The sequence below is a fragment of the Podarcis tiliguerta genome, assembly GCF_965153285.1.
Source record: "Podarcis tiliguerta genome assembly, chromosome: 2".
Lineage (NCBI taxonomy): Eukaryota > Metazoa > Chordata > Lepidosauria > Squamata > Lacertidae > Podarcis > Podarcis tiliguerta.
This window is the reverse complement of record NC_139535.1, coordinates 11,864,558-11,884,153: the sequence shown is the minus strand read 5'-3', so window position 1 is coordinate 11,884,153 and position 19,596 is coordinate 11,864,558. Positions and strand designations below refer to the sequence as shown.

At 47.1% G+C, this 19,596-nt stretch overlaps 3 protein-coding genes across 3 annotated transcripts in view; all 3 read right to left on the bottom strand.

Annotated features, from left to right (window-relative positions):
- Positions 1-5,322, bottom strand: part of LOC310670997 (E3 ubiquitin-protein ligase TRIM7-like) — a gene marked incomplete at its 3' end in the record, with an annotated part of 9,163 nt that extends 3,841 nt beyond the window's left edge. The window contains exons 1-5 of the mRNA XM_083426895.1: positions 4,879-5,322; positions 4,269-4,364; positions 3,740-3,970; positions 2,696-2,718; positions 1,437-1,558 (exon numbers count right to left, since the gene is read on the bottom strand). Of these exons, the coding sequence (XP_083283021.1) occupies positions 1,437-1,558; positions 2,696-2,718; positions 3,740-3,970; positions 4,269-4,364; positions 4,879-5,307 (901 nt within the window). The 5' untranslated portion in view covers positions 5,308-5,322. The remainder of the gene's footprint in view (positions 1-1,436; positions 1,559-2,695; positions 2,719-3,739; positions 3,971-4,268; positions 4,365-4,878) is intronic.
- The window catches only part of LOC310672838 (uncharacterized protein), a 52,041-nt gene that overhangs the window by 16,719 nt on the left and 15,726 nt on the right, over positions 1-19,596 (bottom strand). The window contains exon 13 of the mRNA XM_083430494.1: positions 10,715-10,747. Within this exon, the coding sequence (XP_083286620.1) occupies positions 10,715-10,747 (33 nt within the window). The remainder of the gene's footprint in view (positions 1-10,714; positions 10,748-19,596) is intronic.
- The window catches only part of LOC310670576 (E3 ubiquitin-protein ligase TRIM7-like), a 59,978-nt gene that overhangs the window by 26,661 nt on the left and 13,721 nt on the right, over positions 1-19,596 (bottom strand). The gene's annotated exons all lie outside the window — the stretch shown is intronic.

Below are 19,596 nucleotides of genomic sequence, written 5' to 3'. Positions count from 1 at the left end.
AGGATTTGGAGAGATAAAGAAGGGTTAATAATGGATTAGGGATGGGTATGTGGGTTGTGGGATTCTTGAAAGCCCATCATATGATTGTAGGTTATATGTTGTAACCACCATTCAACTTTCAGTTACATATTTAACATTATATTATAGCCCATCACAGACCATGCTTGACATACCAGGTAAAACTAGAAAAAGAGCGAGAGCACTTGCTGCCAATCAGTTTAATGTAATGTTAGACCCCATCCTTCCAGATAGTTTAGAAAAAGCAAGAAAGTGGTTAGGCTCCCCCCCTTGCGTAGCGTGGGGGTGCAGGGGGGGCCGGCCGCACCGGGCGCAACATCGGGGGGGGGGGGCGCTTGCACTCGCAGCTCTCTGCCCCTACCTGGCTCACTCACTCTCTCTCACTGCAGTGCTGGCTGTGCGAATCCGATCCGAGCCGCCGGGTCGCCGCCCACTGTGGAGGGGAGGGTGCCAGGCGTGCGGTGCGGTGCGGAGAGAGAGCGAGGGACTATCTGGGGGAGGGATAGTGCAGCGGGGGGGGGCACAAATTACTTGCCTTGCCCCGGGTGCTGACAACCCACGCTACGTCCCTGGGCTCCCCGACCCCTTTGTGTGAAATGTCCTGCTTGGGATTCTTGAAAGCGCATCATATGGTTGTAGAGTTGGAAGGGACCCCAAGGGTCATCTAGTCCAACCCCCTGCAATGCAGGGATCCCAACTAAAGCATCCACCACAGGGGGCCACCCAACTCTGCTTAAAAACCTCCAAGGAAGGAGAGTCCACTCCATGTTCTGCAGTGAGATGCAGGAGTCCCTTGGATGCCTCTGGGAAAGAAGGGGAAAGAAGGCATGGACGGAAGAGCTGCAGTGGCCTGGTCTTTTGAGAAGTGGATCCCATCTCTCCCAAATTTGTGCCTGGGAAAATGGCTGGGAAAACCCAGCCAGATGGGCAGGGTAGAAATATTATTATTATTATTATTATTATTATTATTATTATTATATGTACCCTTTTGCAGCTGAAGTCCATATTCCACAGTGTCTGGAAGAGAAAGAGGAACAGAATTTAGCATCACACTATCATTCAGACAACAAACCTGGCAACAAGAATATGAGCTCATGAGATTGTAGCCAGGTGTCGCGGACTACAAGTCCCATCATCCCTAACCACAGGCCACGCCAGCTGGAGTTTATGGGAGTTGCAGTTAAAACTATCTGAAACTCATCCTACTGGCTATCCCTGCATAAGGTCATGTCAAAGTTCAGGGAGGAGGAGCAGGGCCCCCAGGACCCTCATCTACATATAAAAGTGCGGCTTCTAGATTTTGAAAGAGAATAAATAAATAAAACTTCCTGGCTTGGCTAATATTCCGTATGACCTGGAGCTTGTTATGAACACTTCTAAACATCCAGCTAACAATCCTTTCAGCCCTTCTTTATTACCTCTGAATTTTTCCATGACTCCCTCCAGGAAGGGATTAATATCGCAGAAGTCCCAAATCTTCCACTTCAGGGCAGGAGGAAAAGCCACAGGAGGATCCTCTAAGTTCTCCTTCTCCTGAGACCTGGGAGGAGAAGAACAAAGTCAAGCCACCATCCTTTGAATTAAAAGGACTTTCAGACAAGGCAGGTGTCTCATCCTGATGAAAAGGCATGATGGATATATCATGAAGACTTGGGAGCAGGATTTTCCTATGGCAAAAAGGAGCATATAGGATGATGTGTGGATTTAGAAAGCATCTAAGTTGAAGAACAACAAACACACACCTGCTTCCAAAATATGCTGAAGGAAATATATGAATATGAGATTGAAGGTAAAGAAGCTGATATATGCAAATTATTTTTTTTATGAAAGTGAGCAATACTGGGTCCTTATGCAGAGATTTTAGGACTACACCAGTTTTAGTGAAGCATTTCAAGTGATTAATGAGCAAAACAAAATATATCTGGTATGTGCATTTCTGAAATATAAGGAAGTTCAGAATGCTTTAGAATGGATTTTGCATTTAACATTATAAATGTATTTTAGCACAGTGGGTATATTTTAAAAATAGAGAAGATCTTTGAAATTAAAGCAGTATTTCCTAAACATGGAGGACTCTCAAAATTCATGAGTGTTTGAATATGTTGCTGGTGTTTGGGGGAGAAGGCTCTCAGCGCCTTCTCTTCACGATGGCTGGCTCAAAGGCAGTGGTGCCTCTGAAACCACAGGAGGGGAGTGTCCTCTGGGGCTCAGATCCTGCTCACCACGGGTTTCGCATTGGCATCTGGTTAATCATTGTGAAAACAGGATGCTGGACGAGATGGTCCACTGGCCTGTTCCAGCAGGGCCCTTTCTCACATTCTTATGTCTGAAGAAGAACCAGCAGGAGCCTAAAATACACTAGATATTTAAGGGACGAGGGTGGCACTGTGGTCTAAACCACTGAGCCTCTTGGGCTTGCCGATCTGAAGGTTGGCGGTTCGAATCCCCACGATGGGGTGAGCTCCCGTTACTCGGTCCCTGCTCCTGCTAACCTAGCAGTTCGAAAGCACGCCAAAAAGTGCAAGTAGATAAATAGGTACCGCTCTGGTGGGAAGGTGGAATGGACGATGGAGTCCTAAGCTATCTCTGGAAGGAGGAACAGGAGAGCGAGTTTCCCACCTGTTAAACAGGAACTTTTGTAGCATCAGAATAAGGCAGGGGTTTTCCCATCACTTACCTCTGCAAGAAGCTTCCAATATCCTGGAAGGAAAGAAAGAAAGATGTTAGTGGAGCCAGAGCACTGTCATCAGTTTGTTGTTGTTATTTCTGCTGTTGTCATTATCATTTTGTATACCACCCTATACCCGCAGGTCTCTCAGCAGTTCCCCAAATAAAATCACAAAAACATAAAATTCATAATAAAAACAAAACAAGAACAACTAAATAATACAAACTGACTTCAGAGGAAGCCCTATGTGCAACCCCCAAGCGATGTACCCACTCCTTCAGAGGAGGTGTAACCCCATCAAGAGCAGCCCATCTCCCACCCTTCTGGTCTAAGGAACCACCCACTAAGAGTGCCTCAGTCTTATCTGGATTGCCTTTCAGTTTGTTGACTCTCATCCAGTCTGTTAGAGAGACAAGACACTGGTCCAGCACTTCCACTGCCTCACCTGCAAATGTAAAGGAGAGTCACCAGCATATTGCTGACAACGTGCTCCAAACCTCCGGATGACCCCAGTTATCAATACAGTGGTACCTCAGGTTAAGTACTTAATTCGTTCCGGAGGTCCATTCTTAACCTGAAACTGGTCTTAACCTGAAGCACCACTTTAGTTAATGGGGCCTCCCGCTGCCGCTGGAGCACAATTTCTGTTCTCATCCTGAAGCAAAGTTCTTAAGCCGAGGTACTATTTCTGGGTTAGTGGAGTCTGTAACCTGAAGCGTATGTAACTTGAAGCGTATGTAACCCGAGGTACCACTGTACTAAGCAGCTGACCAGCACTTACTGGGGAAAAAGGTGGGCAGAGAGCTACTGGTTTTTAAAGATTCCCAGAGACCTCTGGTTGGTCAATGTGAGAACATGATGAGAGAATGAAGGGGCTTGTGGTTTGATCAAGCAAGGCCGCTTTTGCGATACCAGGCCTTCCACACTTCATGTACCAATTGTTTATTTTAGAACAGGTTTCTTTGGCGGGGGGGGGGGGGGCTAAGATGTTATTCTCCTGCCTGTTGTCTGAAGCAGCCCCCTCCACCCTCTCGCATCAGGATGAGGCCTGACCTGCAGGAGTTCACTCGCTGGTTCCTGAAGCTTCTCCTCCATCTCCCGGATGAGGCTGTCAAGAGAGGAGAGTTCCCTGGAGAGTCTGGCCAGGTGCTCCTCCCTTTGGGCTGCAATCTCCTTCTCCACTTCTGCCATCTGGGCCAGAAGAAGCTTCTCTTGTTCTTCCAGAAACTGGTGCAGTCGCCTGAACTCAGCCACCATCTTTTCCCTCTCTGCACATGTTTGTTTCTGCAGCAAAGAGGTTGAAAGAAGAGAACAGTGGGCCAAAATCAGGCATCTAGTCTGCTCTTGCAGGATGAAGAGGCCAGTTATCTGAATTCCCTTGGAAGGACACTTCTGACATATTCAACAGAGAAAGAGGTTCATAAAAACTCACAAGTCCAACCCCTCCTTTAAATGGTCTTTCATGCTCTGTGGGAGATAAAATAAACCTCTTTCTGTATTCCATATTCTCTCCCCCCCCCCCCCAGATATTGATTCTAGACTGTAGCATTTTTCATCTTAAAGTAGTAACAATAGTGCTTACAAGCAGGTCTTGGCTTTCCTTTTCTGTGTTTGCTTTAAATACTAGAATTTTCTCTCTCTCCTTCCTCACATTGTCTAGGCAGCTGCTGATCTGATCCTGAAAAGAAAACAAAGTCCAAGTTGGGCTGCATTATACATTGACAGGCAAGCTGAATTGTATGTTTGCTCCCTGCCCCACATCCCTGGGTGTTTTGCAGAGGTTCCCCTTTTTCATCCCAGAGGAGGCAGAAATGGGGCTGCCCTATATCAGAGCTGAGAAACATGGGGGGTTTGCTATTTGTCCCCCACACTGAACACACCTCCCACATCTCCTCCCTCCTCTTTATTAAATTAATCCTAGATGTTGTAATCTTTCCTCCCGGGGACTTACTGCAGCCTGCATTCAGGGGGTCACTGGGGGCACTTTAATCCCTCAAAAAGAAAAATGTTTATTGTATAAAGTTTCAGACGTTTAGTTTTATCAGGCTGCACAAAATCTCTTGCTGGAGGATTCCTTTTGGGCTGCAAGACGAGAGAATTCATTACAACATTTTATATTTATTTTTTATTTTGCAAGCCCCTCTGGTCTGCAGCTCTTCCACCCCCAATAAAGATCCACTGCCTTTCCCCACCTTGTACTCCTGCGACGCCTCCTCCAGAGGAACCACCTCGTGACTTTTGTGCTCCTTGGATCTGTCACACACCACACAGATGGGGGCTTCATCCTCCTGGCAGAAGAGCTTCAGGGGCTCCTGGTGCTTCTCGCAGACCCTCACTTTTCCTTCTCCCTCCTCTTTGCCCCCCAGATGGCTGAATTTCTGGGCTATTTCCACAACATTTGCCAGCTGCTGGTTTCTCCTGATGCTGCCTTGCTTCACTGTTTTCCTGCAATGAGGGCAGGTAGCCTTTCCCTCGGATTTCTCCCAATACTGGGTCAGGCAGGATCGGCAGAAGTTGTGCCCGCACTCCGGGATGATCACTGGATCCCTGAAATACTCCAGGCAGATGGGGCAAGTGGCTTCCTCGCAGAGATCCCGGACGGGACCCCGAGTGGCAGCCATGGCGGAGTCACCGGGAAGAGGGAGCTGGTTTTGTTTTCTCTCTTTTATGTCAGCAAATAGGAGGGTTTCCTTTCCAGGAAATTCAGATGTGATTACTCAGGATCTCTGTTTTCTTGGAGATGATATCCGAGACGCTTTGATATGGTGGAACTATATTAAGCCGTCCTTGGTGGCTGCTCATTTAAAGAACCATTTCCCTGTGGGAGCTGGTGGAGTTTGTTGTATTTCTTTTACTATCAGCACGTCAGGCTCAGACCACTTTGCAGGCTAATGAATGAATTGTCGCCCCCCTCCCCCGCCCCCCTCCATTCACTTCTTCTTCTTCACTGAATTTATATACCGTGTACCTGGAGGTCTCAGGGTGGTTCACAGAAAAAAATCACAACATATATAATCAGAATAAAAACAACCCAAGAACATTTTAAAAGGACGTCAAGCAGTTTAACCAAAGGCCTGATTAAAAAGGGACATTTTTGCCTGGTGCCTAAAGGTTTCTAATGAAGGCACCAGGCAAACTTCTCTGCTGGGGAGAGCATTCCACAGACACGGAGCCACTGCAGAGAAGGCCCTGTTCTCCTGTTGCCATGAGAGGAATGCAGCCCTTTGTCACTTTATTCAGAGAGGACATGAACCAAACAAGTGACTCCTTTGGGAAAGCTGCCTGGGGGAGGGACAAGAGGCGGGCTTCCTCTCCTGACTGACCCAACAGCAAGCCAATCAGTGCTGTGTAGAAAGCTGGTCTGAGAAGGGAGAGTTGCACCAGGACTGAGACAAGGGCCAGCCAGTCTCAATCCTGCACATATGGCTTGTCCTTGGAGTTAAAGAAGGGCTGGAGGGTCTTCTCCTGAGAAGGTGGATGCTGGGAATGCATGGAGAAGGGCTGCTGGATCTGCAGAGTGAAAGGACAGGTGAGAGTTCAGGGTCCCTCGGATCCTCTTGGGCTCCTCAAGCAGGGACAGAGCAGAGGCATCAGGTGGGAAGGAGGGGCCATACTCACCTTCCCATTTCCCCACCTCCCAGATCCCATCCTCAGGACAAGGAGCCAACTTGCCCTTCCTTCTCACAGATTTCCTGGTCCCCGCTACAGCCCAATGCCCCTCACTCCCTGCAATGACCTCCCAGAAATATCTGCCCGCTGTGATCCCCTCTTGCCCCAGCACATGGGGCCTTGTGTATTGAATCTCTCAGGATTTTGGGGGAGATCTGGATCCGCATCTCCATCTCTCACACTCTCCTGATCCTCAGACAGGATGAGGCAGGATCCAAAGTTGGCTGGATCCAAAGTTGCGTTTTCTGGGGGGCAAACAAGGAAAGAGGACAGAAACTGCAGGAGCTCAGAGACAAACTTTTCTTTAGACCCATGACAGAAATTTCATTCCCGCTCAATGCCCTGCGTTCGGGATGCCCCACAAGTTCTCAACAATAATTCTTGAAACAATCTGATCTTTCAAGTGTTCAAAGCACTTCCAGCACATTATCTGCACAGAATCCGTACACAGACCCTGTATGTTAAGACACTTTTATTGTCCTCATTTTTCAAGCAGAAAGTCTGAGACTGACAGAACACGATGCCCCAGTTTCCAACTCCCCCCAGAACTGGCTCAGGCAGGCTCTGCAAAAGTTGTGCCCACAATCGGGGATGATCACTGGATCCCTGAAATACTCCAGGCAGATGGAGCAAGTGTCTTCCTCGCAGAAGTCCTGCATGGATGGGACCCCCAGTCGCAGCCATGGGGCGGGTATGTGTGTTAAATTTCACTCTCTCTTTTGCCCATTCAAGAACTGGGGGTGTTTTCCTTTCCAGGAAATTGAAGCCGGTGACATTCTGGTCTCTGCTGCCCCCTGCAGGTGGGAAGGTAGCTGGACTTCAGAGCCTGTTTCATATGGATTTTTAAAATTTTAAGAATGGTAGTGCGAAAGATGGGAAAAGGTTGCTTCTGAAGTCATATAGGATGAATGCTGGCGTATTTTCAATCTGCTGTACAGCTCCTAGCTTTCCCCCACTGATCCCATATACCTCCTGAATATGTGGAAGAGAACTTTTATTGAAAAACCTTTTATTGTCATTATTTCTGAAAATTGAAAAGTTTCTTTACGGGCAGTATTTTATTATCTATTTCTTTTTTACTTGTTGTTTACCAGTATGGCATTATTGCACTCTTCAGTGGTTTATAGGCATTCCTAATAAAAATGTGAAAATATTTTTAGGTGTCAGGCGAAAACACTCGTCTTAACCAGGCCTTTGGCTGATTAATATTCTGCGGTGTTTTAATGTGGTCTTTTTTTTGGGGGGGGGGGGGCTATCTTGGATATAAACATGGTGTAGCAAGAGAGGTCAGCTTACTTCCCAAAAGGACACCTTTCCCCTTTCTTATTCTATAGAACTATTCCAAGAAAGTTTTGAGAAATACTCAGGTTATGAGTGGCAGCGAGCCCCAAGCTTGAGCCTTCTAGGACTTGGGGGATTTGCTTTCATTTTTAATCGGAATGCAGAGATCAAGAAATGGACCCAGGTGCGAAATATGAGCTTCTTAAAGGAAGCCCCTGAAATCTGCCCCTCACTCAAACGGGATTGACTCCTCCTGCGGACATTCATGGTCAACACAGGAAGGTCTGAAGAGAAGCTACAACATAGAGAGGAGCTTTGCAGGGAGGGCTTTCAAGCACATCTCTGAAGGGAATCTTAGGCTTAAGATTTCAAATTCTGAGAGCACAGGGTGTTGGATTTGGGGTGACAAGGCCCAGGTTCAAATCTATTTGACCGTAAACTTGAACGTGTTTCCTTATTCTAAGTCTCTCAGCTCAGCCTCTTCTACCTCACAGGGTTCCTCTGAGGATAAAAAAGGATATCACCCCCCTAAAATCCCTGGAGGAAGTGTCATGGGGAATGGATATTATACTATTGAGTATCAGACAAAATAGGAGCAACAAGACGTACAATCTTTAATAGAATCAAACACGTTAGCACAGGAAACATGTCCCAAATACTTTCAGGCCCATTATGCAAAAATATAAGAAGAGGTGATCTCTAAAAATACAGATACGTATCTGACTGTTCACTACAAAGCATCTTGGAGTAAATAATTGTATACATGGGAATTTACCCCCCCCCCCGAAATTCTCTAGTCTAGATTGTCATTCAGAACCTCTGACAGAGGCTCCTCATTGTCAGAGAGGATTTTGCTACATCGAGGCCCAAGACCTACGTGGGGGGGGGGGGTGGCATTCCTGGGGTCAGCATTTTTGTTGTTGTTTAGTCGTGTCCGACTCTTCGTGTATGGAAGGGCAATATTGAGTAAGTCAGGAAGACCCTCAAAAATGCCCCCCAAGCAACCATCCTTACTTGTCCGAAGCCAGAGATCTTGACCTTTCTAGAGGCCGGGAAGCAAGGTGGACTTAGAAATCCCCCCCCCCCACTGCCAAAGCCCCCCTTCCCATTGCTTTCTGGGCTCTGGAGACTCCTGAGAGATCTCACACAGTCCCTTCCAACAGTGTTTCCCGGTCTCTCGTGTTCTTTCTATTTATTACCTTATTTTTTGCTCTATAAGACTCACTTTTTCCCTCCTATAAAGTAAGGGGAAATGTGTGTGCGTCTTATGGAGCGAATGCAGGCTGCGCAGCTATCCCAGAAGCCAGAACAGCAGGAGGGATTGCTGCTTTCACAGTGTAGCGATCCTTCTTGCTGTTCTGGCTTCTGAGATTCAGAATATTTTTTTTCTTGTTTTCCTCCTCCAAAAACTAGGTGCGTCTTGTGGTCTGGTGCGTCTTATAGAGTGAAAAATACGGTAATTTGTGTTCTGAGGAAGGCGTCCAGGGTGCAATCTGCACTCAACTAGCAAATAGGTCTCTTTGGATAGGGAGATTTTGCTGAATTGCCACACAAGCTTCCCTGAGGAGTAGCAAAAAAAGGGGGTTTGGAACTTCCATCTCCCTGGCCAGTGGAGATCTTGGGGGAGGAAGAGGGAATTTGAGAGCAGGATTGAGGCTGAGGAAGGTTTGTTGTCCAGTGTCATTTAAAAAGCTGGCCCAAGAAGAGAGAGTTGCATCATGATTGACGCTTGTCTGTCTGCACCCTCAAGTCAAGAGATTCTCAGGTTCTCTTTCTTCCCCACGTAAAACAAGGGCTGGAGGGTCTCTCCTGAGAAGGAGGCTGCTGAGAATGTGTAGAGGAGGGCTGCTGTATCAGCATCGTAAAAGGACACCCGTCCCCCTTCACAGTTCAGGGCCACTCGGATCCTCTTGGGCTCCTCACTTGGAACAGGGGCCTCAAGGGGGACGTACCCTCTGTTCAACTTCCACAAACCCCAGATCCCTTCTGTAGGACCAAAATAGAAGACTCCCTTCCTCTTCACAGACTTTCTGGCCACCCCCACCCCCCACCCCTCCTCTCTTCCCACAGTGACCTCCCAGAAATGTCTGCCTGATGTGAAACCCTCAAACCCCAGCACATAGCCATATGTGTCAAATCTCTCAGGGTTGTCTGGCAGGTCTTGACGCCCTTCTCCCCAGCTCACACTCTTTTCATCCTCAGACAGGATGAGGTGGGGATGTGCTGTGTCTGGATCCAAAGTTACATTTTCTGTGGGGGCAGAGGAGGAAAGAGAAGAGAAACGACGTCAACTGGGAAGCTGACCCTGTCCATGACTCTGCATTGGAGACAGGGGTGTTCATCAAGTTCTTATTGATGATTCTTGAACCATTTGAAGTTCTTTCAAGGGTTCAACGTACTTAACACACTCTATCTACATAGAACCCTTGCAACTTCCCTGTAAGTTAAGTCAATCTGAGCATGCCCATTTTCCAGATGGGAGGACTGAGGCAGAGAGACAGTGGCTTGTCTAAGGCCACCTCCACCCCCACAGTTCATGGCAAAAGGGAGTCAAAGCAGGGACTCCCTAATTCACACCCTAATATTTTACCTCACATCACATTACAGACCACGCTTGACACGCCAGGTGAATCTGGCAGAAGGTGCTCTCACCCTCCTTGTAACCACCATTCAACTTTCAGTTTGTGTGAAATGTCCTGCTTGGCATTCTTGAAAGTGCATCATATGATTGTAGAGTTGGAAGGGACCCCAAGGGTCATCTAGTCCAACCCCCTGCAATGCAGAAATCTGAATTAAAGCATCCACCACAGGGGGCCACCCAACCTCTGCTTAAAAACCTCCAAGGAAGTTCTGCAGTGAGATGCAGGAGTCCCTGCATTGGATGCCTCTGGGAAAGAAGGGGAAATTAGGCATGGACGGAAGAGCTGCAGTGGCCTGGTCTTTTGAGAAGTGGATCCCATCTCTCCCAAATTTGTGCCTGGGAAAATGGCTGGGAAAACCCAGCCAGATGGGCAGGGTAGAAATATTTATTATTATTATTATTATTATTATTATTATTATTATTATTATTATATGTACCTTTTTGCAGCTGAAGTCCATATTCCACAGTGTCTGGAAGAGAAAGAGGAACAGAATTTAGCATCACACTCTCATTCAGACAACAAACCTGGCAACAAGAATATGAGCTCATGAGACTGTAGCCAGGTGTTGCGGACTACAAGTCCCATCATCCCTAACCACAGGCCACGCCAGCTGGAGTTTATGGGAGTTGCAGTTAAAACTATCTGAAACTCATCCTACTGGCTATCCTGCATAAGGTTCAGGGAGGAGGAGCAGGGCCCCCAGGACCCTCATCTACATATAAAATTGCGGCTTCTAGATTTTGAAAGAGAATAAATAAAACTTCCTGGCTTGGCTAATATTCTGTATGACCTGGAGCTTGTTATGAACACTTCTAAACATCCAGCTAACAATCCTTTCAGCCCTTCTTTATTACCTCTGAATTTTTCCATGACTCCCTCCAGGAAGGGATTAATATCTCCAAAGTCCCAGATCTTCCACTTCAGGGCAGGAGGAAAAGCCACAGGAGGATCCTCTAAGTTCTCCTTCTCCTGAGACCTGGGAGGAAAAGAACAAAGTCAAGCCACCAGCCTTTGAATTAAAAGAACTTTCAGACAAGGCAGGTGTCTCATCCTGATGAAAAGGCATGATGGATATATCATGAAGACTTGGGAGCTGGGTTTTCCAATGGCAAAACGGAGCATATAGGATGATGTGTGGATTTAGAAAGCATCTAAGAGGTTGAAGAACAACAAACACACACCTGCTTCCAAAATTTGCTGAAGGAAATATATTAATATGAGATTGAAGGTAAAGAAGCTGATATATGCAAATTATTTTTTTTTTTATGAAAGTGAGCAATACTGGGTCCTTACGCAGAGATTTTAGGACTACACCAGTTTTAGTGAAGCATTTCAAGTGATTAATGAGCAAAACAAAATAGATCTGGTATGTGCATTTCTGAAATATAAGGAAGTTCAGAATGCTTTAGAATGGCTTTTGCATTTAACATTATAAATGTATTTTAGCACAGTGGTTATATTTTAAAAATACAGAGGATATTGGAAATTAAAGAAGTGTTTTCTGAACATGGAAGATTTTCAAAATTCATGAGTGTTTGAAGATGTTGCTGGTGTTTGGGGGAGAAGGCTCTCAGCGGCTGCTCTTCACGATGGCTGGCTCAAAGGCAGTGGCGCCTCTGAAACCACAGGAGGGGAGTCCTCTGGGGCTCAGATCCTGCCCATCGGTTTCCCACTGGCATCTGGTTAATCACTGTGAAAACAGGATGCTGGACGAGATGGGCCATGGCCTGATCCAGCAGGGCCCTTTCTCACATTCTTATGTCTGAAGAAGAACTAGCAGGAGCCTGAAATACACTGGATATTTAAGGGACGTGGGTGGCGCTGTGGTCTAAACCACTGAGCCTCTTGGGCTTGCCGATCTGAAGGTTGGCGGTTCAAATCCCCGCAATGGGGTGAGCTCCCGTTGCTCGGTCCCAGCTCCTGCCCACCTAGCAGTTCGAAAGCACGCCAAAAAGTGCAAGTAGATAAATAGGTACCACTCTGGCGGGAAGGTAAATGGCCTTTCCGTGCGCTGCTCTGGTTTCGGTGTTACATTGTGTCAGAAGCAGCTTAGTTATGCTAGCTACACAACCCAGAAAAGCTGTTTGTGGACAAACGCCTGTTCTCTCGGCCTGTAAAGTGAGATGAACGCCGCAACCCCAGAGTCGTTCATGACTGGGCTTAACAGTCAGGGGTCCTTTACCTTTTCCTTTTCTATAAGGAATGTTCCCGCTTTTCTGTATCAATTCCGGAGTAAATGAATCCATCAAGGAAAACGGAAAAATATGTACTGGAGGGGAACAAGGAATGGCTTCCTTCCTATGATTCTAGATGAGACCAATAGCTACAAATGACTAGGGAAATGTGTCCCTGTTTTTGTCTGTGATTTTGTGAAATAGACGATGGAGTCCTAAGCTATCTCTGGAAGGAGAAACTGGAGAGTGAGTTTCTCACTCATTAAACAGGAACTTTTGTAGCATCAGAATAAGGCAGGGGTTTCCCATCACTTACCTCTGCAAGAAGCTTCCAATATCCTGGAGGGAAAGAAAGAAAGAAAGATGTCAGTGGAGCCAGAGCACTGTCGTCAGTTTGTTGTTGTTATTTCTGCTGTTGTCATTATCGATTTTGTATACCACCCTATACCCGCAGGTCTCTCGGCAGTTCCCCAAATAAAATCACAAAAACATAAAATTCATAATAAAAACAAAACAAGAACAACCAAATAATACAAACTGACATCAGAGGAAGCCCTATGTACAACCCCCAAGCGATGTACCCACTCCTTCAGAGGAGGTGTAACCCCATCAAGACCAGCCCATCTCCCACCCTTCTGGTCTAAGCAGCCACCCACTAAGAGTGCCTCAGTCTTATCTGGATTGCCTTTCAGTTTGTTGGCTCTCATCCAGTCTGTTAGAGAGACAAGACACTGGTCCAGCACTTCCACTGCCTCACCTGCAAATGTAAAGGAGAGTCACCAGCATATTGCTGACAACGTGCTCCAAACCTCCGGATGACCCCAGTTATCAATACTAAGCAGCTGACCAGCACTTACTGGGAAACAGAGGTGGGCAGAGAGCTACTGGTTTTTAAGGCTTCCCAGAGACCTCTGGTTGGCCAGTGTGAGAACACGATACTAGAGTGAAGGGACCTGTGGTTTGATCTAGCAGATCCCCTATTGTGACCCCAGACCTTTCACCCATCATGTACCAATTCTTTTCCTTGCAGCAGCTTTTGGGGGGGGGGGGGGCTAAGATGTTATTCTCCTGCCTGTTGTCTGAAGCAGCCCACTCCACCCTCTCGCATTAGGATGAGGCCTGACCTGCAGGAGTTCACTCGCTGGTTCCTGAAGCTTCTCCTCCATCTCCCGGATGAGGCTGTCAAGAGAGGAGAGTTCCCTGGAGAGTCTGGCCAGGTGCTCCTCCCTTTGGGCTGCAATCTCCTTCTCCACCTCTTCCATCTGGGCCAGAAGAAGATTCTCTTGTTCTTCCAGAAACTGGTGCAGTCGCCTGAACTCAGCCACCATCTTTTCCCTCTCTGCACCTGTTTGTTTCTGCAGCAAAGAGGTTGAAAGAAGAGAACAGTGGGCCAAAATCAGGCATCTAGTCTGCTCTTGAGAATGAAGAGGCCAGTTATCCCAATTCCCTCGTAAGGACACTTCTGACATATTCAGCAGAGAAAGAGCTTCATAAAAACTCACAAGTCCATCCCCTCCTTTAAATGGTCTTTCATGCTCTGTGGGAGATAAAATAAACCTCTTTCTGTATTCCATATTCTCTCCCCCCACCCCAGATATTGATTCTAGACTATAGCATTTTTCATCTTAAAGTAGTAACAATGGTGCTTACAAGCAGGTCTTGGCTTTCCTTTTCTGTGTTTGCTTTAAATACTAGAATTTTCTCTCTCTCCTTCCTCACATTGTCTAGGCAGCTGCTGATCTGATCCTGAAAAGAAAACAAAGTCCAAGTTGGGCTGCATTATACATTGACAGGCAAGCTGAATTGTATGTTTGCTCCCTGCCCCACATCCCTGGGTGTTTTGCAGAGGTTCCCCTTTTTCATCCCAGAGGAGGCAGAAATGGGGCTGCCCTATATCTGAGCTGAGAAACATGGGGGGTTTGCTATTTGTCCCCCACACTGAACACACCTCCAAAATCTCCCCCCTCCTCTTTATTAAATTAATCCTAGATGTTGTAATCTTTCCTCCCGGGGACTTACTGCAGCCTGCATTCAGGGGGTCACTGGGGGCACTTTAATCCCTCAAAAAGAAAAATGTTTATTGTATAAAGTTTCAGACGTTTAGTTTTATCAGGCTGCACAAAATCTCTTGCTGGAGGATTCCTTTTGGGCTGCAAGACGAGAGAATTCATTACAACATTTTATATTTATTTTTTATTTTGCAAGCCCCTCTGGTCTGCAGCTCTTCCACCCCCAATAAAGATCCACTGCCTTTTCTCACCTTGTACTCCTGGGACGCCTCCTCCAGAGGAACCACCTCGTGGCTTTTGTGCTCCTTGGATCTGTCACACACCACACAGATGGGGCTTTGATCCTCCTTGCAGAAGAGCTTCAGGGGCTCCTGGTGCTTCTCGCAGACCCTTCCTCTTCCTTCTCCCTCCTCTTTGCCCCCCAGATGGCTGAATTTCTGGGCTATTTCCACAACATTTGCCAGCTGCTGGTTTCTCCTGATGCTGCCTTGCTTCACTGTTTTCCTGCACTGAGGGCAGGTAGCCTTTCCCTCGGATTTCTCCCAATACTGGGTCAGGCAGGATCGGCAGAAGTTGTGCCCGCACTCCGGGATGATCACTGGATCCCTGAAATACTCCAGGCAGATGGGGCAAGTGGCTTCCTCGCAGAGATCCCGGACGGGACCCCGAGTGGCAGCCATGGCGGAGTCACCGGGAACAGGGAGCTGGTTTCGTTTTCTCTCTTTTACGTCAGCAAATAGGAGGGTTTCCTTTCCAGGAAATTCAGATGTGATTACTCAGGATCTCTGTTTTCTTGGAGATGATATCCGAGACGCTTTGATATGGTGGAACTATATTAAGCCGTCCTTGGTGGCTGCTCATTTAAAGAACCATTTCCCTGTGGGAGCTGGTGGAGTTTGTTGTATTTCTTTTACTATCAGCACGTCAGGCTCAGACCACTTTGCAGGCTAATGAATGAATTGTCGCCCCCCTCCCCCGCCTTAATCCACTCATTTCTTCTTCTTCACTTAATTTATATACCGTATACCTGGAGGTCTCAGGGCGGTTCACAGAAAAAAATCACAACATATATAATCAGAATAAAAACAACCCAAGAACATTTTAAAAGGACGTCAAGCAGTTTAACCAAAGGCCTGATTAAAAAGGGACATTTTTGCCTGGTGCCTAAAGGTTTCTAATGAAGGCACCAGGCAAACTTCCCTGCTGGGGAGAGCATTCCACAGACACGGAGTCACTGCAGAGAAGGCCCCGTTCTCCTGTTGCCATGTGAGGAATGCAGCCCTTTCTCACTTTATTCCGAGAGGACATGAACCAAACAAGTGACTCATTTGGGAAAGCTGCCTGGGGGAGGGACAAGAGGCGGGCTTCCTCTCCCGACTGACCCAACAGCAAGCCAATCAGTGCTGTGTAGAAAGCTGGTCTGAGAAGGGAGAGCGGCACCAGGACTGAGACAAGGGCCGGCCCATCTCTGTCCTGCACTTAGGGCTTCTCCCTGGAGAGAAAGAAGGGCTGTAGGGTCTTCTCCTGAGAAGGTGGATGCTGGGAATGAATGGAGAAGGGCTGCTGGATCTGCATCATGAAAGGACAGGTGAGAGTTCAGGGTCCCTCGGATCCTCAAGCAGGGACAGAGCAGAGGCATCAGGAGGGAAGGAGGGGCCCTATTCTCCTTCCCATTTCCCCACCTCCCAAATCCCATCCTCAGGACAAGGAGCCAACTTGCCCTTCCTCTTCACAGACTTCCTGCGCCCCCTACGGCCCAATGCCCCTCACTCCCTACAATGACCTCCCAGAAATTTCTGCCCGCTGTGATCCCCTCTTGTCCCAGCACATGGGGACGTGTGTGTCGAATCTCTCAGGATTGTTGGGGAGACCTTGATCTGCATCTCCATCTCTCACACTCTTTTGAACCTTAGACAGGATGAGGCAGGATCCAAAGTTGGCTGGATCCAAAGTTGCGTTTTCTGGGGGGCAGATGAGGAAAGAGGACAGAAACAGAGCTCAGAGATGAACTTTTCTTTAGACCCGTGGCAGAAATTTCCTTCCCGCTCAATGCCCTGCGTTTGGGATGCTCCACAAGTTCTCAGTAATAAATCTTGAAACCATTTGTTCTTTCAAGTGTTCAGAGCACTTCCGGCACATTATCTGCATAGAATCCGTACATGGACCCTGTATGTTAAGACACTTTTATCGCCCTCATTTTTCAAGCGGAACGTCTGAGGCTGACAGAACACGATGCCCCAGTTTCCAACTCCCCCCAGCACTGGCTCAGGCAGGCTCTGCAAAAGTTGTGCCCACAATCAGGGATGATCACTGGATCCCTGAAATACTCCAGGCAGATGGAGCAAGTGTCTTCCTTGCAGAAGTCCTGCATGGATGGGACCCCCAGTCGCAGCCATGGGGCGGGTGTGTGTGTTAAATTTCACTCTCTCTTTTGCCCATTCAAGAACTGGGGGTGTTTTCCTTTCCAGGAAATTGAAGCCGGTGACATTCTGGTCTCTGCTGCCCCCTGCAGGTGTGAAGGTAGCTGGACTTCAGAGCTGCTTTCATATGGATTTTTAAAATTTTAAGAATGGTAGTGCGAAAGATGGGAAAAGGTCGCTTCTGAAGTCATATAGGATGAATGCTGGCGTATTTTCAATCTGCTGTACAGCTCCTAGCTTTCCCCCACTGATCCCATATACCTCCTGAATATGTGAAAGAGAACTTTCATTGAAAAACCTTTTATTGTCATTATTTCTGAAAATTGAAAAGTTTATTTACGGGCAGTATTTTATGATCTATTTCTTTTTTACTTGTTGTTTACCAGTATGGCATTATTGCACTCTTCAGTGGTTTATAGGCATTCCTAATAAAAATGTGAAAATATTTTTAGGTGTCAGGCGAAAACACTCCTCTTCAACCAGGCCTCTGGCTGCTTACTATTCTACAGCGTTTTAATGTGGTCTTTTTTTTTGGGGGGGGGGGGGCTATCCTGGATATTAACATGGTGTAGCAAGAGAGGTCAGCTTACTTCCCAGTAGGACACCTTTCCCCTTTCTTACTCTATAGAACCATTCTAATATAGCTATGAGAAATGCTCAGGTTATGGGTGGCAGCGAGCCCCAAGCTTGAGCCTTCTAGGACTTGGGGGATTTGCTTTCAATTTTAATTGGAATGCAGAGATCAAGAATTGGACCCAGGTGCGAAATACAAGCTTCTTAAAGGAAGCCCCTGAAATCTGCCCCTCACTCAAACGGGATTGACTCCTCCTGCAGACATTCATGGTCGACACAGGAAGGTCTGAAGAGAAGCTACAACATAGAGAGGAGCTTTGCAGGGAGGGCTTTCAAGCACACCTCTGAAGGGAATCTTAGGCTTAAGATTTCACATTTTGAGTGCACAGGGTGTTGGATTTGGGGGGACAAGGCCCAGGTTCAAATCTATTTGACCATAAACTTGAACGTGTTTCCTTATTCTAAGTCTCTCAGCTCAGCCTCTTCTACCTCACAGGGTTCCTCTGAGGATAAAACAGGATATCACCCTCCTAAAATCCCTGGAGGAAGTGTCATGGGGAATGGATATTATACTATTGAGTATCAGACAAAATAGGAGCAACAAGACGTACAATCTTTAATAGAATCAAACACGTTAGCACAGGAAACATGTCCCAAATACTTTCAGGCCCATTATTCAAAAATATAAGAAGAGGTGATCTCTAAAAATACAGGTAAGCATCTGACTGTTCACTACGAAGCACCTTGGAGAAAATAATTGTATACATGGGAATTTACCACCCGCTCCTGAAATTCTCTAGTCTAGATTGTCATTCAGAACCTCTGACAGAGGCTCCTCATTGTCAGAGGGGATTATGTTACCTCGAGGCCCAAGACCTACGTGGGGGGTTACATTCCTGGGGTCAGCATTTTTGTTGTTGTTTAGTCGTGTCCGACTCTTCGTGTATGGAAGGGCAATATTGCATAAGTCAGGAAAACCCTTGAAAATGCCCCCCAAGCAACCATCCTTACTTGTCCGAAGCCAAAGATCTTGACCTTTCCAGAGGCTGGTAAGCAAGGTGGACTTAGAAATCCCCCCCCCACTGCCAAAGCCCCCCCTCCCATTGCTTTCTGGGCTCTGGAGACTCCTGTGAGATCTCACACAGTCCCTTCCAACAGTGTTTCCCGGTCTCTCGTGTTCTTTCTATTTATTACCTTATTTTTTGCTCTATAAGACTCCCTCCTAAAAAGTAAGGGGAAATGTGTGTGCGTCTTATGGAGCGAATGCAGGCTGCGCAGCTATCCCAGAAGCCAGAACAGCAAGAGGGATTGCTGCTTTCACAGTGTAGCGATCCTTCTTGCTGTTCTGGCTTCTGAGATTCAGAATATTTTTTTTCTTGTTTTCCTCCTCCAAAAACTAGGTGCGTCTTGTGGTCTGGTGCGTCTTATAGAGCGAAAAATACGGTAATTTGTGTTTTGAGGAAGGCCTCCAGGGTGCAATCTGCACTCAACTAGAAAACAGGTCTCTTTGGATAGGGAGATTTTGCTGAATTGCCACCTAAGCTTCCCTGAGGAGTAGCAAAAAAAGGGATTTTGGAACTTCCATCTCCCTCCATCTTGGAGGAGGAAAAGGGAATCTGAGAACAGGATTGAGGCTGAGTAAGGTTTGTTGCCCAGTGTCATTTAAAAAGCTGGCCCAAGAAGAGAGAGTTGCATCATGATTGACGCTTGTCTGTCTGCACCCTCAAGTCAAGAGAGTCTCAGGTTCTCTTTCTTCCTCACGTAAAACAAGGGCTGGAGGGTCTCTCCTGAGAAGGAGGCTGCAGGGAACGTGTAGAGGAGGGCTGCTGTATCAGCATCGTAAAAGGACACCCGTCTCCCTTCACAGTTCAGGGCCACTCGGATCCTCTTGGGCTCCTCACTTGGAACAGGGGCCTTATGGGGGACGTACCCTCCGTCCCGCTTCCCCAAACCCCAGATCCCTTCCGAAGTATTAAAATGTAACTTGCCCTTCCTTTTCATAGATTTTCTGGCCACCCCCACCCCCCACCCCTCCTCTCTTCCCACAGTGACTTCCCAGAAATGTCTGCCTGCTGTGAAAACCTCACATCCCAGCACATAGGTATATCTGTCAAATCTCTCAGGGTTGTCCGGCAGGTCTTG